Genomic DNA, 14,084 nt, shown 5'->3' with positions numbered 1-14,084 from the left:
AGACGGGACAAGGACTGTACTTTGAGAGACGATTGGCCAATTAAACGACTCAAACACTTCCGATATTCGAATATCATTATCACCATGACTATAAAACATATTGAGCACACCAAACGTTGACTGTTGATTGCTCCTTTCTTAAGCAGTAAGTTCCGTGAGAAAATAATTACAATAGAGGGATAATTTTCTACTCGATAATTAAGAAACGCGAAATTAGTTACAATTATTCTTCAGGGTGTATATGGTATATAAATTGTTTTCTGAAATATTGAAAATCATATTTTGTGAAATCTTCACCATCAAACGTTTCCTACTGCAACTTCTGTACAGAATATCACGTATCAATATGCCACTCAGGTAGGATTTTATCAAATAGTTTAGATATTTTTTATTAGTAATGTTTATAAAACTGACTTAACGTTCGGTGTTGTTCTTTTACAGATAGAAAAAAAGACTGACAGACATTTTATTAAAGTGACACTCTTAATCAAAATCAATAACATCAGTTTTGGCTGATAAACCTTTAATAATTTACTTAATAATGCACTATATGGAAAATGTTAATTACTGATAACAATATTGTAACGGTGTATATTTAAAAGCAGAAAGCGCAAAAATATTAAATGATTGGTGAATGCTAAAATATTTACTCTGGTCTATTATAGTCTTATAAGAAAAGAAATACAGTATTTTATGCGTATTTCTATCAAAATTCAACTCGGTATCCTTCATAAGAACTATTGTTTTCGACATTTTTTCATCTTTTTTTGGAATATTAAACCAAAAGAATTAATTGTGGTTAATCTTATTTGGGAGTAAGAGTGTATCTTTAAGACTAATACATCGTGAATCGTCTAAACCCATAACCAGGAAAAGGGTAAAAAAAGAATACTGGATAGTGATAGTCGCAATGTTTCAAGTTTTGATTTAGATTTGATTCTTTGTTGTTGATGATGTTGTTATTGTTGTTATTAATTGAAGACAGTATTATATAATAGTAAAGGTGTTAAAATATATGAACACTATTAGAAATATAAGGGTGTCTAATGAAACATATAAAAATCAAATCAAAATATTAAGAAGCATAGACAATTAAACCTGTGAGGCATTGAATTTCTTTTTCTCAAATTTAAAATGATCAAAATACATCAGCAAAGTTTTATTTAAAGTAACACCATATTCATAATCATTTCACACACATGTATAAAAAAACCCATAAATTTTGAGTGATTAACCTTTACGAAATAATGCATTTATGGAAACCAGTAATAACTGATAACAAGATAATAACCGTGTATTTATTTGCTGAAAACGCAAAAATATTAAATGATTGGTGAGTGCAGATTTTCTGTGATCTACTATCGTCTCGTAAGGTAGAAATACCGTGTTTTCTGCACCTTTTTTCATATTGAACTCGGAATCCTTCATAAGAACATTTTTTTTAATATTTATTAATCCTTTTTGGTATATTTAAACATTTGTATTTATAGTGGTAAATCTTATTTAGGAGTAAGAGTAAATCTTTAAAAATCTATTCAGTCAGTTATGTTTATAACAATGTTCCCATAATCAATTTTCAATGTTCTATTATTTCAGAATGCGCTTGTTCAATGATGTCATTTGCAGATTCGGTGACAACTTCGATGGTTCACCTGTTAAACTCGACGCTGTTTTGAAGCCTAAAGGAGAAGGGAACCAGTTTTGCAGAGAAGACGGCCATGGACAAGACTCGCCATTTACGGTACATGAACACGCAACTTTACCATTTAAAACCGGCAGATTCTCCTTTTTCTTTTTGTGAAATTTAGTTTGTCGAGAGACGCAGTTGTGTCTTAACGAATATCACGAATTTGTATATTTATATTGCTCTTGGTGTCAAACAAACAAGGCAACCGCATTTTCAAAAGAAATGATTCTTAAAATACATGCATAACATGCTATTTAAGTCATTTTCACGAAACAGACGCCAATTTTTATTTTCAGATTGAAATTCCTGCAAAACCGATGATGCGACATCGTACTGCGTTTGACGTCAGACGCGGTCTCTTCTTCGGAAAGCGCCCTGCTGATGTAGATCTTACAGTATCACCAATACAAGCAGTCAAAAAGGCCAAAGACGTTTCGTCCATAACTTCAAAATCCATCGAACGTTTAACAAACGGGATCATCAGCGCGGTCGAAACGCTTGAAACCGGAAATGACATGATCGCTGACGGATCAAGTAAATACTCTCTTCCGACCATTCCCGGAAAGCACCACGACCTGACGGCCATCTCCCCGGAAGTGATGGCTGACGTCATTCGTGGATGCTTCAATGACATTATAGGTGACGTCACCATTGTCGATTGCCGGTATCCGTACGAGTTCGAGGGTGGGCACATCAGAGGGGCTGTAAACTTGTACACGAAAGATGAGGTCAACAGCTTGCTTCAGACACCGCTATCTAACGACAAGCGTCACGTGCTGATATTCCACTGTGAATTCTCATCAGAAAGAGGGCCTAAAATGTAAATTGTCGCTCTAGACGTCGCGCAAGCTAAATTTATACAGCGAAAATGCACTCACCACATATATGGGATATCGTTGAAGGGCATTGTATATTTTGATAAGATATGATCTCTATGTAGGGTAATCTTCACTGTAAATACTGTAACAGTTCGATTTACGCCCAATATTGCTGGTTGTAAACAATTCAATTTATAAATTGAAAACGTCCCAATATTTATGATAAATAAGTGTTATTTTGACGATTAATCTATAAATAAATTCGTTATGGATTTTGTATAATTATTTGTACTTCGACAGGTACCGGTTCCTGCGCGCGCAAGACCGAATGTTGAACAGTGAGAGGTACCCGCGCCTGAACTTTCCGGAAGTGTACCTACTCCATGGCGGATACAAAGCATTCTTCAACAAGTATCAAGTATGTTTAAAAAAAAAAAAACAATTATAATACTTCTTGGGAACATTTGGCTGTTAGAGTTGATATTTTATAAAGAATATGACTATGTCTCTATCTATATTTAGACAAAATCTCATGGTGACTACGGATATATAAAAATAAAATCAAAAGATATATATGCCAATGTGTATAATATGTTAGTTCTCCATACTTAAATCAACAGTCATATATAAGCCCGGTTCTGATGATTTTAAGTATGTGACACTCATTTTTTTGTTTAAATTTGTCGTGTATATACATATAGTTCCACAAAGTCACTCATACATAAATTGTATATAAATTTTATTTCCATCAATTCCAGGACTTGTGTGATCCAATCAGCTACAAACCCATGTTGCATAAGAACCACTCGGCCGACCTACGTCACTTCCGGGTGAAGTCTAAATCCTGGACGGGGGAGGACGGCAATCAGACGACAAGCAGACGACACCGCAGTCGTCAAGGTCGCCATCTTAGTTTCTGAACGCTTCTTGAACCTTAAGTCAAGGCATTTTAGAAATGTGACAAAGCGGTCAACTCCAAGTGATGTCATTTCTCCCAGTGACGTCATGATCTAAAATGGAACGATCGGAGCACGTTTTAGACTGACTGTGGAGAAAAGTTAAAAAGGCGACGAGATGTATTTCTAGAAATACATGAGCGATTGTTTTACACCTGTGAACATATTTTCAATATTGTGTTCCTTTAAAATTGTTTTAAATGGTGGATTCTTATAACAATTCAAAACGAAGTTGTGATCGTTTGTTGGAGAAATAGGCCAGGGGAAATTGCAATATTATTTTAACCTGAGAATATAACATAATTACAATGACCTTTAAATAGTTTTATGCCAGACAATACACTTGCATGCACATTGGTTAAAAACCATTTGTTGTTCAAATTGTAAATACTTTAAATTCCAATTTGAATAACTAATAGTAAGTGTTTCAAATTAATATGAATCATGAAACTACCATTTATTTTTTCATTTATTCATGATTTTAAACACGTCATTAATGAACATTCTAATATTCTGCTGTGTTATAGGATGCATGCTGTATCATGAGCGATCATAAGTAGCCGTTGTCTTTAAAAATTGCTTGCGAGCGTATACAGTGTGTTAATACCACGTGATAAATTACGTCATAAATGCTACGTTGGAAGGTAACATTTTCCTTCAAATAAGGACTTTAAACAAAGATGACTTCACTATTTCTTCACCATTTTAAACGAAACACGACACAGTCTACGCCGCTAACAGAGCCCCGCCATCGGTCATTAACTAGAATTTTATTGAGAGTTCAGTTTCTTAAAACATTTCGACAGACCTTTTCACAAAACGGCCGTCTGTTGGAGCACTGTCAAAACATTAGTCCGATACATGGATGACTGGACCTCCTAAGTTCAGATAAAAGCTTAACCACACCAATATCCAGATATAATTAAGCTTTTCAATGTCGGAGGGAAGCCTGATCTGATCCCTAAACCTCATCAAAGTATACAGTTATAAGCTTGATAAACCATCTTTATGTCAGATATAAGAGTCTGACTCAGCTACCTTAATGTCATATATATGATTCGCTTATCCACATAAAAGTCAGATAGAAGTTTGACTAATACTCCTCATTGTCGGATAGAAACCTGACTCAACCCTCAATGCTAGCGAGAAACTTGACCAAACCTCCTCAATATCGTAAAGATTAAGCTCCACTTAACATCATCGGTTTTCATAAAGAAGCCTGACTTAACCTCTTTATTGTCATAACGACTTTCGACTAAACCTCCAAAACGTCACATAGAGTATTAACTTAACTTCTCCAATGTCAGATAGAGTATTAACTTAACTTCTCCAATGCCTGATAGAGTATTACCTTAACTTCTCCAATGTCTGATAGAGTATTAACTTAACTTCCCCAATGTCAGATAGAGTATTAACTTAACTTCCCCAATGCCTGATAGAGTATTAACTTAACTTCCACAATGTCTGATAGAGTATTAACTTAACTTCCCTAATGTCAGATAGAGTATTAACTTAACTTCTCCAATGTCTGATAGAGTATTACCTTAACTTCCCCAATGTCTGATAGAGTATTAACTTAACTTCCCCAATGCCTGATATATTTGACTTAATCTCTATAATGTCAGATGTTTGAATCAATATCCTTGATATTTAAAATACACATCTCAATGTAAGATAGTCGCTTGACTCAACCACCTCACTTTAAGATAAGTGGTTGACAAAACAAAATGAAACATTGTACACATGTTGTCTTGGACAACACTCACATCTATGTCATTACCACACAAGTCTGGCTTAATAAATTATTAAGTTGTATCTCTTGTTCGACAGAAAAAAAACACACGAACGGGCGAGCATTCGAGTTCGCTTCGCGATTCTCTTGTTAACATTCGTGTTGAACATTATCAATTTAACCGAAACATAAACAACCATGTGTATAACACTATGATAAGGTATCAATAGGTTATTTTTGGTAACAGCTTTTATATACGAATGAGATATTGAATGATCAATTGTATACTAGCAATTCTGATATTTACACAGAAGACATTTTAAAAAGGAAAAACTTAAATACTCACTTTACATTAATGAATACCGGAACGACTGACTGCGGTTTTATGCATCGGTTTATTCATAAATCCTTTTCAGCGTCTCTTTATATTAAAAAAAAAGATATCAGCTTTATATACAGCAGTTGAATGGTTTCGATATTATGTCTCATCCAGTGCCGATATTTTACCACTTACCTACATCTTATACTTCAAACATCGTTTCAAAAAAAACTAAGCTTCTGTAAAAATTCTAAAACACCTATCTAAGGGTTCATACACATTGTATTAAAGTGTACTTTGACAGTTTGGCGTTTTTGACGTTATTGATAACGCAACCTATCGCATCTTAAAGAGTACGCCTGGAGCGCAAGAGGCAATGGATTCGAGGCGTCTTCTGGGGAGTCAGGCATTTGGGATTCGAGGCGTCTTCTGGGAAGCGAGGAGTTAGGGATTCGAGGCGTCTTCTGGGCAGCGAGAAGTTGGGGTTTCGAGGGGTCTTCTGGGGAGCAAGGAGTTAGGGATTCGAGGCGTCTTCTGGGAAGCGAGGCATTGGGGATTCGAGGCGTCTTCTGGGGAGCGAGGAGTTGGGGATTCGAGGGGTCTTCTGGGGAGCGAGGAGTTTGGGCATTCGGGGCATCTTCTGGGAAGCGAGGAGTTAGAGATTCGAGGCGTCTTCTGGGGAGCGAAGTTTAGTATAACATTAGGTCGTTTACAATTTAAAAATAATCCTGATTTTAACTTGTAAAATCAAGTCCTTTAGCTAGATACCTTAAATATAAATAAGTACGTAACATATATCGGATATTTAAAAGAAATCATTCTATACCGTAAAAAGGCGAGGATGGCTGGCCTTTAAAACATCTAAAACTATCTTAAGGCAGTTTTGTAGCCACTCATTTTGACGCAAATACATCAACAACTGAACTGTACTATATATTAAAAGAATAATCACAGGAATGTGACAAATGCCCACGATTTTGCCTTGACAAAAGTGGCAGCCAAGCGGCCTTACATTGTGATATTGACATTCGAGTCTAGAGGACGAATATTGCGCGCAACATTCGTTCCCTTTGGAGTTGTTCATTTAGGTGAAGGTTGGTCAAAATTCAAGCTAAATTAAATAGGTTACAGCTGCGACACGATAGTAACGGAGTGACATATGGAAAGACGTGCATTATAGTGCCACTTAAACATCTTCAAATTTTCACCAGATCGTGAGTTCCATAACTGTTTTTTTGCTTTATAAATTATAAGCTTCTAGGACGTTATTCAATAAAACATATTTATTAAGTCGATTTCTTAAAATTGTCATAGACAAATAAAAAATAAAAGTATAAGAGATATTTTTCTTGAATAAAACGTATGTACGAAAATAAAATCAATGACAATAAATAATTTTCAGATATTATTCTGATGTTATATTACATGATCAGTCTAAAATTAACTAAACTTAACTTAGACAGATGACTTAAGATAGGATGCGACTAAAGATGTTTTACAAATACGGCCCCTGATCTTTGTTTGTGAAGAATACATATTTGACATTGTTGTTTGTACTCACAAAATGACGTACGTATGTTTAATAGAAGTATCCTAGTTTAAACGTCGACGTAAACACATAACATAAAGTCAATTTTTCCTTTGTTACTAACCAGTGTGGTTAACATTTCTTGTCGTGTTCACCACGATTTTGCGTAGTAGCGTGGCATACGCGTTTACTCGTTCGAGTAAACTTTTGAACTAAAAGTAAAGAAATAAATCACTTTTAAATGTGAAAAAGACAATAAAAATATTTCAAATGGATGTAGGGGGTCTATCATAGATGAATTCTTACTTACTGTAAGTATAAAACGGATACAATATACTAGTGTTCCATCTCTTATAACAAAATACGCCAATTATTTAGTTGCTCAGTAGTGCTAGCGATGTGTCAATATTGTTTAAGACCGGTAAGCTAACTCGAGTATCTTGCCGAATGTTAAGCCACAGACGGTGCCACGCTGACCGCAGCCTTTTTGGGCAATCTACGCGCCTTGAACATTCAACTCGACAAGATGAGAAGTCAGGGCTATGACGGCGCTGCTAGCATGTGCGGACGGTAATTTTACATTTAAACCAACTCGTTAAAGGTATCATTAAGCATCACTGTGCCAAACCTGCAATATAAACACCATAGACACGGATACGAGGTATGGCTGTCTTATATATAACACATGCTTGAAGGTTATTATACAACAGCCATTGCATTTAAAACGTTCCCGTTAGCATATAAAAACGTTTCCTTTCAATTGGGATGTTTGGATTTGAATCTCGATACGCGAAAGAGTCACCCGAACTGTTCGGTGATTTTCGAAAAAGCTAATTATAGCTAGTATTAGTATCGATAGCTTTGCGTAATTGTATACTAGCTATCTGATATTTACACAGAAGACATTTTAAAAAAGAAAAACTTAAATACTCACTTTACATTAATGAATACCGGAACGACTGACTGCGTCGGTTTATTCATAAATCCTTTTCAGCGTCTCTTTATATTAAAATGACTGCGGTTTTATGCATCGGTTTATTCATAAATCCTTTTCAGCGTCTCTTTATATTAAAATGACTGCGGTTTTATGCATCGGTTTATTCATAAATCCTTTTCAGCGTCTCTTTATATTAAAAAAAGATATCAGCTTTATATACAGCAGTTGAATGGTTTCGATATTATGTCTCATCCAGTGCCGATATTTTACCACTTACCTACATCTTATACTTCAAACATCGTTTCAAAAAAAACTAAGCTTCTGTAAAAATTATAAAACACCTATCTAAGGGTTCATACACATTGTATTAAAGTGTACTTTGACAGTTTGGCGTTTTTGACGTTATTGATAACGCAACCTATCGCATCTTAAAGAGTACGCCTGGAGCGCAAGAGGCAATTGATTCGAGGCGTCTTCTGGGGAGTCAGGCATTTGGGATTCGAGGCGTCTTCTGGGGAGCGAGGAGTTGGGGATTCGAGGGGTCTTCTGGGGAGCGAGGAGTTGGGGCATTCTGGGCATCTTCTGGGAAGCGAGGAGTTGGAGATTCGAGGCGTATTCTGGGGAGCGAAGTTTAGTATAACATTAGGTCGTTTACAATTTAAAAATAATCCTGATTTTAACTTGTAAAATCAAGTCCTTTAGCTAGATACCTGAAATATAAATAAGTACGTAACATATATCGGATATTTAAAAGAAATCATTCTATACCGTAAAAAGGCGAGGATGGCTGGCCTTTAAAACATCTAAAACTATCTTAAGGCAGTTTTGTAGCCACTCATTTTGACGCAAATACATCAACAACTGAACTGTACTATATATTAAAAGAATAATCACAGGAATGTGACAAATGCCCACGATTTTGCCTTGACAAAAGTGGCAGCCAAGCGGCCTTACATTGTGATATTGACATTCGAGGCTAGAGGACGAATATTGCGCGCAACATTCGTTCCCTTTGGAGTTGTTCATTTAGGTGAAGGTTGGTCAAAATTCAAGCTAAATTAAATAGGTTACAGCTGCGACACGATAGCAACGGAGTGACATATGGAAAGACGTGCATTATAGTGCCACTTAAACATCTTCAAATTTTCACCAGATCGTGAGTTCCATAACTGTTTTTTTGCTTTATAAATTATAAGCTTCTAGGACGTTATTCAATAAACCATATTTATTAAGTCGATTTCTTAAAATTGTCATAGTCAAATAAAAAATAAAAGTATAAGAGATATTTTTCTTGAATAAAACGTATGTACGAAAAATAAAATCAATGACAATAAATAATTTTTAGATATTATTCTGATGTTATATTACATGATCAGTCTAAAATTAACTAAACTTAACTTAGACAAATGACTTAAGATAGGATGCGACTTAAGATGTTTTACAAATACGGCCCCTGATCTTTGTTTGTGGAGAATACCTATTTGACATTGTTGTTTGTACTCACAAAATGATATACGTATGTTTAATAGAAGTATCCTAGTTTAAACGTCGACGTAAACACAGAACATAAAGTCAATTCTTCCTTTGTTACTAACCAGTGTGGTTAACATTTCTTGTCGTGTGAGAAATTAAGTCCTGTATGCGGTCTACATGATCAAACTCAATAACGGGCGCATTGCCTACGTGACAGAAGAGGTCAAACTGTAAGTTTGGTATGGTTCATATATTCAATGTTGTGGAAAAAATCACGGCGCTCTCTTAACTCGCTTGTAATATATATTCCATACCTTCAAAAAATAACGATACCTAAAACATAAAAAAACTAATTCATGCAATAATTAAAAAACGATGTGAATAGATAGATAGATAGATTTTTTTTTTATTTCCTTCTTTGAAGAAGAGATTGAACATGACATTACATACATATACATAAAAATAATTATAAGTGAGATCGAGTATGTACATATATACATGGAACATAATTGTAGGACTTAATTACATGTGATTTATAAGACAATGGAAATATAATTGTAATGTCTATAAGTAAATATAAATACATGTATGTACACGTGCTTATGATTTAACAATACAATATAGATTAAAGGAAAATAATTGCAATAGTTAATTCGTGTTGCAATTATTACTACGTATTGAATAACTCAAGTGCAAATTATGATTTTATAAAACTATAATTGTTTTTAATGCCAATAGCCTAATGCATTATTGAGCCGAAAGCGAAAATGATTAAACAGTGATATGGAAATAATATTTGGCTCACACGTATTCTAAAATAATTTATGATAAATTGTATTGATGAGTAAGAATTCTATCAGGCATAATATTGACACAGTTGAATGCTGCGTGAATGTAATGTCCTAAATCTGTTTTAGGAACACAAACGGTTTTAACAAGTAAATGCGACTATCTTGTAATATAATGTTTCATTTTTGTATTACGTGTACTTCTAAACGATATGATGAGGAACAAGTTCATAACGTTAAGGGTCGATACATGAATAATACTTTGCCCATCGATTAATAAATACGTAATTGTTATAAGATATCGAATAATTCTTACAGCCATTGTTTATTTCGATCCGTTTTATATGATATTTGTATTAACCAAGATTGAAAATGAACTGTTTAGCAAAGAATTGATTAATAATACATTCAAGAATGACACCCTACAACGCCATTTTCTAGAACATCTAATACTATATATTATTTGGTGAAAACTTAAAACAAGATACAACAGACTTAATGCAGGCTTGGGTCAGAAACAGTAGCACCAATCCCAGAAATAAAGGATTATCAAAAGAAACGTCTGTTACACCGATACATAATGCTTGTCATTGTTTTTGTTTTAAATTGTAAGGAACATTGAAATAATGACCCTGATCTGAGTCCTGAACGACATCGGTTTCATCATGAACAATTTAATCTTATGCATTTGAGTCACCTGGGGCAATACCTCTGAGGTGGAAATACAACGGATCATCTCTTGGACTTGTCATTTGTGGTAGCGAAAAGGAAAAAGAATCAGTTGATAAACCCTCTTCTGGTGTAAAGTTGTTGTCGTTAGGAAAATTCCTTTTACTATCTCCTTTAGCCGATTCAAGTGGTACTTTCACCATTAAGTATCGTTGGTTTAGCCTGGAATTTGTACTAAGTACTAATGCCTGTAATCTATCAGTGCCTTGACTGTTGTATTCTGATCTGTTTAACTCGGAGCAATCAAGTTGACTGTTGTTTTCCAAGGTTATCATCTCGTGACAAGCGAGTTGACTTTTGTATTTCATTGTTTTCATCTCGGAAATGGCAAGTTGAAGTTTGTATTTCAATGTGTTCAATTCGGAACTAGCAAATTGACTGTTGTTTTCCAATGTTTTCATATCGCAAATGGCACGTTCACTGTTGTTTTCCAATGTTTTCATATCGCAAATGGCGCGTTCACTGTTGTTTTCCAATGTTTTCATATCGCAAATGGCGCGTTCACTGTTGTTTTCCAATGTTTTCATATCGCAAATGGCACGTTCACTGTTGTTTTCCAATGTTTTCATATCGCAAGTGGCACGTTCACTCTTGTTTTCCAATGTGTTCATATCGCAAGTGACACGTTCACTGTTGTTTTCCAATGTGTTCATATCGCAAGTGGCACGTTCACTGTTGTTTTCCAATGTGTTCATATCGCAAGTGGCACGTTCACTGTTGTATTTTAATGTGTTCATCTTTAAATCTCCATTTTCCTTTTCCAGTAGTACATTCTCAATTAAATATCGTTTATTTAGCCGTGAATTAGTACTAAATACTAATGTCTTTATTATATCAGTGTCTTTACTGTTGAATTCCATCCTGTTTGTCTCAGAACTGACAATTTCAATAGGCGGTTCCCGTATTAGTTCAGGACGAGGGTGGTTATATATAAACTGTATAAAACATAAATGAATTTTTTTTATATATAATGTATAGATACATAAATGCGGTATAAATTTAAACAAATAGTACGGCATTAAAACAAGAGTGCTATAATTTGTATAATCATGCAGTAAATAAACATTTGCAAAACCTCGATACACGTTTAAAGCGAAACTCATATTTAAAAACAATACATGCACATGTATAAAAAAACTTCAATTTTGACAGATACATATTCTTACTAAATAATGCATTTATGGAAAATATTAAATACTGATGACAAGATTGTATCCTTTTATTTAATAGTTGAAAACGCATTTTTTTTTTAAATGATTGGTGAATGCTTAAAGATTTACTGTGACCTGCTATAGTCTCATAAGGTAGAAATACCATGGTTTATGCACCTTTATTTCAATTTAAACTCGTATCCTTCATAAGAACCATTGTTTTCAATATTTATTCATCCTTATCGGAATATTAAAACAATAGTATTAAAGTTGGTAAATCTAATTTGAGAGTAAGATCTTTAACAATACACATTACTGAATCAGTTGATCTAAATTATTGTGTGTGTGTTTCCGTTAATGTTTTGAACTACTTGTACCCGTTTATAAAAGACAAGAAAAACATTATTCATTAATTTCGCTACCTATAATGATTATCATTTATTAGTTATGTAAAAATGTATTAAGTAAACTAAAAAGCTCATTAGTATGTATTTGTAAAGATGTACGAGTGTTAAGGAAACTAAAATGTAGGTTCAATAATACTCACTACTTCATCGGTAGTTTTTGTTGATTGTTGTAGTTTCCCTTTATGTTTTGAACAACATTTACCCATTTTTAAAAGGAAATACACTCTGTATTTATTTAGTTTTAATCACCTATGTAACAAGTGTACGAGAATAAGGTTAACTTAAATCGCCATTATTGCTAATTTATGTAAAGTAATATGACACCAAGGAAAAATTATGTTTTAACTTAGAGCAATAACGTAAACATCCTTGTTGGAAGAGCAGTTATGTAAAGAAGTAAACAGGACATAAAAATCGTTTAACATATTTGGAAAGAAGCATTTATATATTTGTTTGCTCTATGAAAATGAATTCAATGTATGCAATCATTCCAGGTTCATTTTAAACTCACATAAATGGTTAGCTGAAGTTTTTATATGTTTTCACCTAGAGCTTTTTTATATATTCGTTATGCTATTTAAAGGGACTGTACACCAGATTGACACCAAAAAAAATAATTGTAAAAAAACATACCAAAATGTAAAAAAAAACGTGTCAGAGACCGGGTTCGAATCGGTGTCACTAAAATTGCAGTATAGTGTTGTATCCACTATGCTACGAAGGCTTACTCTAAACAGTTGGAATATTTAAGCTATATACCTAACATGGTCATATCACGTGATAACATCAACTAGCCAATCACGCATAAGGAATGAATTTTACTAGGTAGACATACCTAGTAATATTTTTTAATGGAAAAATACGAAAAAAACTGCGAAAAAAATGAATTAATTGTAAACTATGTGGTACTTAAGTTAGTAAGTTCCAGTGCATTGTACACATCGATACCAAGTTTAATATGTCAGTTTTCAACATTTTTTCCCCCGCTGTTTCATCACACGGAGTTCTGTCCCTTTAAAAAGCAAATCAAAACGAACTGCTTAAAAGCATGGTTTAGTGATGTCTTATTACCACCTTAATATATCATATTTTTTATTATAGTATTAGCGTCATAATGGTGTTAGTCAAAGTTGGTTAATCGATATAAATTAAACATGAACAACATCTCGATGTTAATATTTTAAAAGCACTTAATATTGCCATTATGGTGTATTTCACAAAATGTTTTTAGGCAAAAAATAAATCAGTGGTTATCTAATACAAATTTAAACATAGAAAACGAATCGATGTTAACATCTAAAAAGCACTTACACATTTTGGCATCCTAGTGATGGCTCGAATACTTTAAGTTTCATACATCAAAAACCTGGAAAGTTCATTTGAATGGATGTTTCCTTTTGTAAATCTTGCTTTCATTCTAAATGGTTATAAATAAAATCAAAATCAAAACCTCTTTATGACAACCAGACAACTTAACTACATTACTGTTTGACCACAAATATCATTTTAAGGTACACAGTTGCCCGTGATATCGTAACTACATAACGAGAGGTTATACC

The 14,084-nt window shown here is 33.8% G+C and overlaps 2 protein-coding genes across 2 annotated transcripts; one reads left to right on the top strand and one right to left on the bottom strand.

Annotated features, from left to right (window-relative positions):
• Nucleotides 1-346: 346 nt before the first annotated feature.
• Nucleotides 347-3,425, top strand: LOC128210641 (M-phase inducer phosphatase-like). The gene is made up of 5 exons (XM_052914994.1): nt 347-357; nt 1,597-1,741; nt 1,984-2,507; nt 2,806-2,923; nt 3,264-3,425. The coding sequence occupies exons 1-5, from the start codon at nt 347-349 to the stop codon at nt 3,423-3,425; spliced, it is 960 nt and encodes a 319-aa protein (XP_052770954.1).
• Nucleotides 3,426-9,905: 6,480 nt separating this feature from the next.
• On the bottom strand, nt 9,906-12,806 carry LOC128212461 (uncharacterized). Its single transcript, XM_052917931.1, has 2 exons — nt 12,666-12,806; nt 9,906-11,902 (listed from the first exon to the last, which is right to left on the bottom strand). Exons 1-2 carry the CDS (start codon nt 12,729-12,731, stop codon nt 10,919-10,921), a joined length of 1,050 nt encoding a protein of 349 aa, XP_052773891.1. The 5' UTR covers nt 12,732-12,806; the 3' UTR covers nt 9,906-10,918.
• Between the last annotated feature and the right edge of the window lie 1,278 nt (nt 12,807-14,084).

This window comes from Mya arenaria, chromosome 12 (assembly GCF_026914265.1).
Source record: "Mya arenaria isolate MELC-2E11 chromosome 12, ASM2691426v1".
Classification (NCBI taxonomy): Eukaryota; Metazoa; Mollusca; class Bivalvia; order Myida; family Myidae; genus Mya; species Mya arenaria.
Note: the sequence above shows the minus strand (reverse complement) of the source record. Positions and strands in the feature narration are given on the sequence as shown.

Bases quoted from the DNA above. Each gene is read 5' to 3' on its own strand.
- LOC128210641 (XM_052914994.1), top strand. The intron at 1,742-1,983 runs GTACATGAACAC...TTTTATTTTCAG, and splicing joins GACAAGACTCGCCATTTACG to ATTGAAATTCCTGCAAAACC. The intron at 2,508-2,805 runs GTAAATTGTCGC...GTACTTCGACAG, and splicing joins TCAGAAAGAGGGCCTAAAAT to GTACCGGTTCCTGCGCGCGC.
- LOC128212461 (XM_052917931.1), bottom strand. From the start codon at position 12,731: ATGGGTAAATGTTGTTCAAAACATAAAGGGAAACTACAACAATCAACA. The intron at 11,903-12,665 runs GTGAGTATTATT...TGTTTTATACAG, and splicing joins CAAAAACTACCGATGAAGTA to TTTATATATAACCACCCTCG.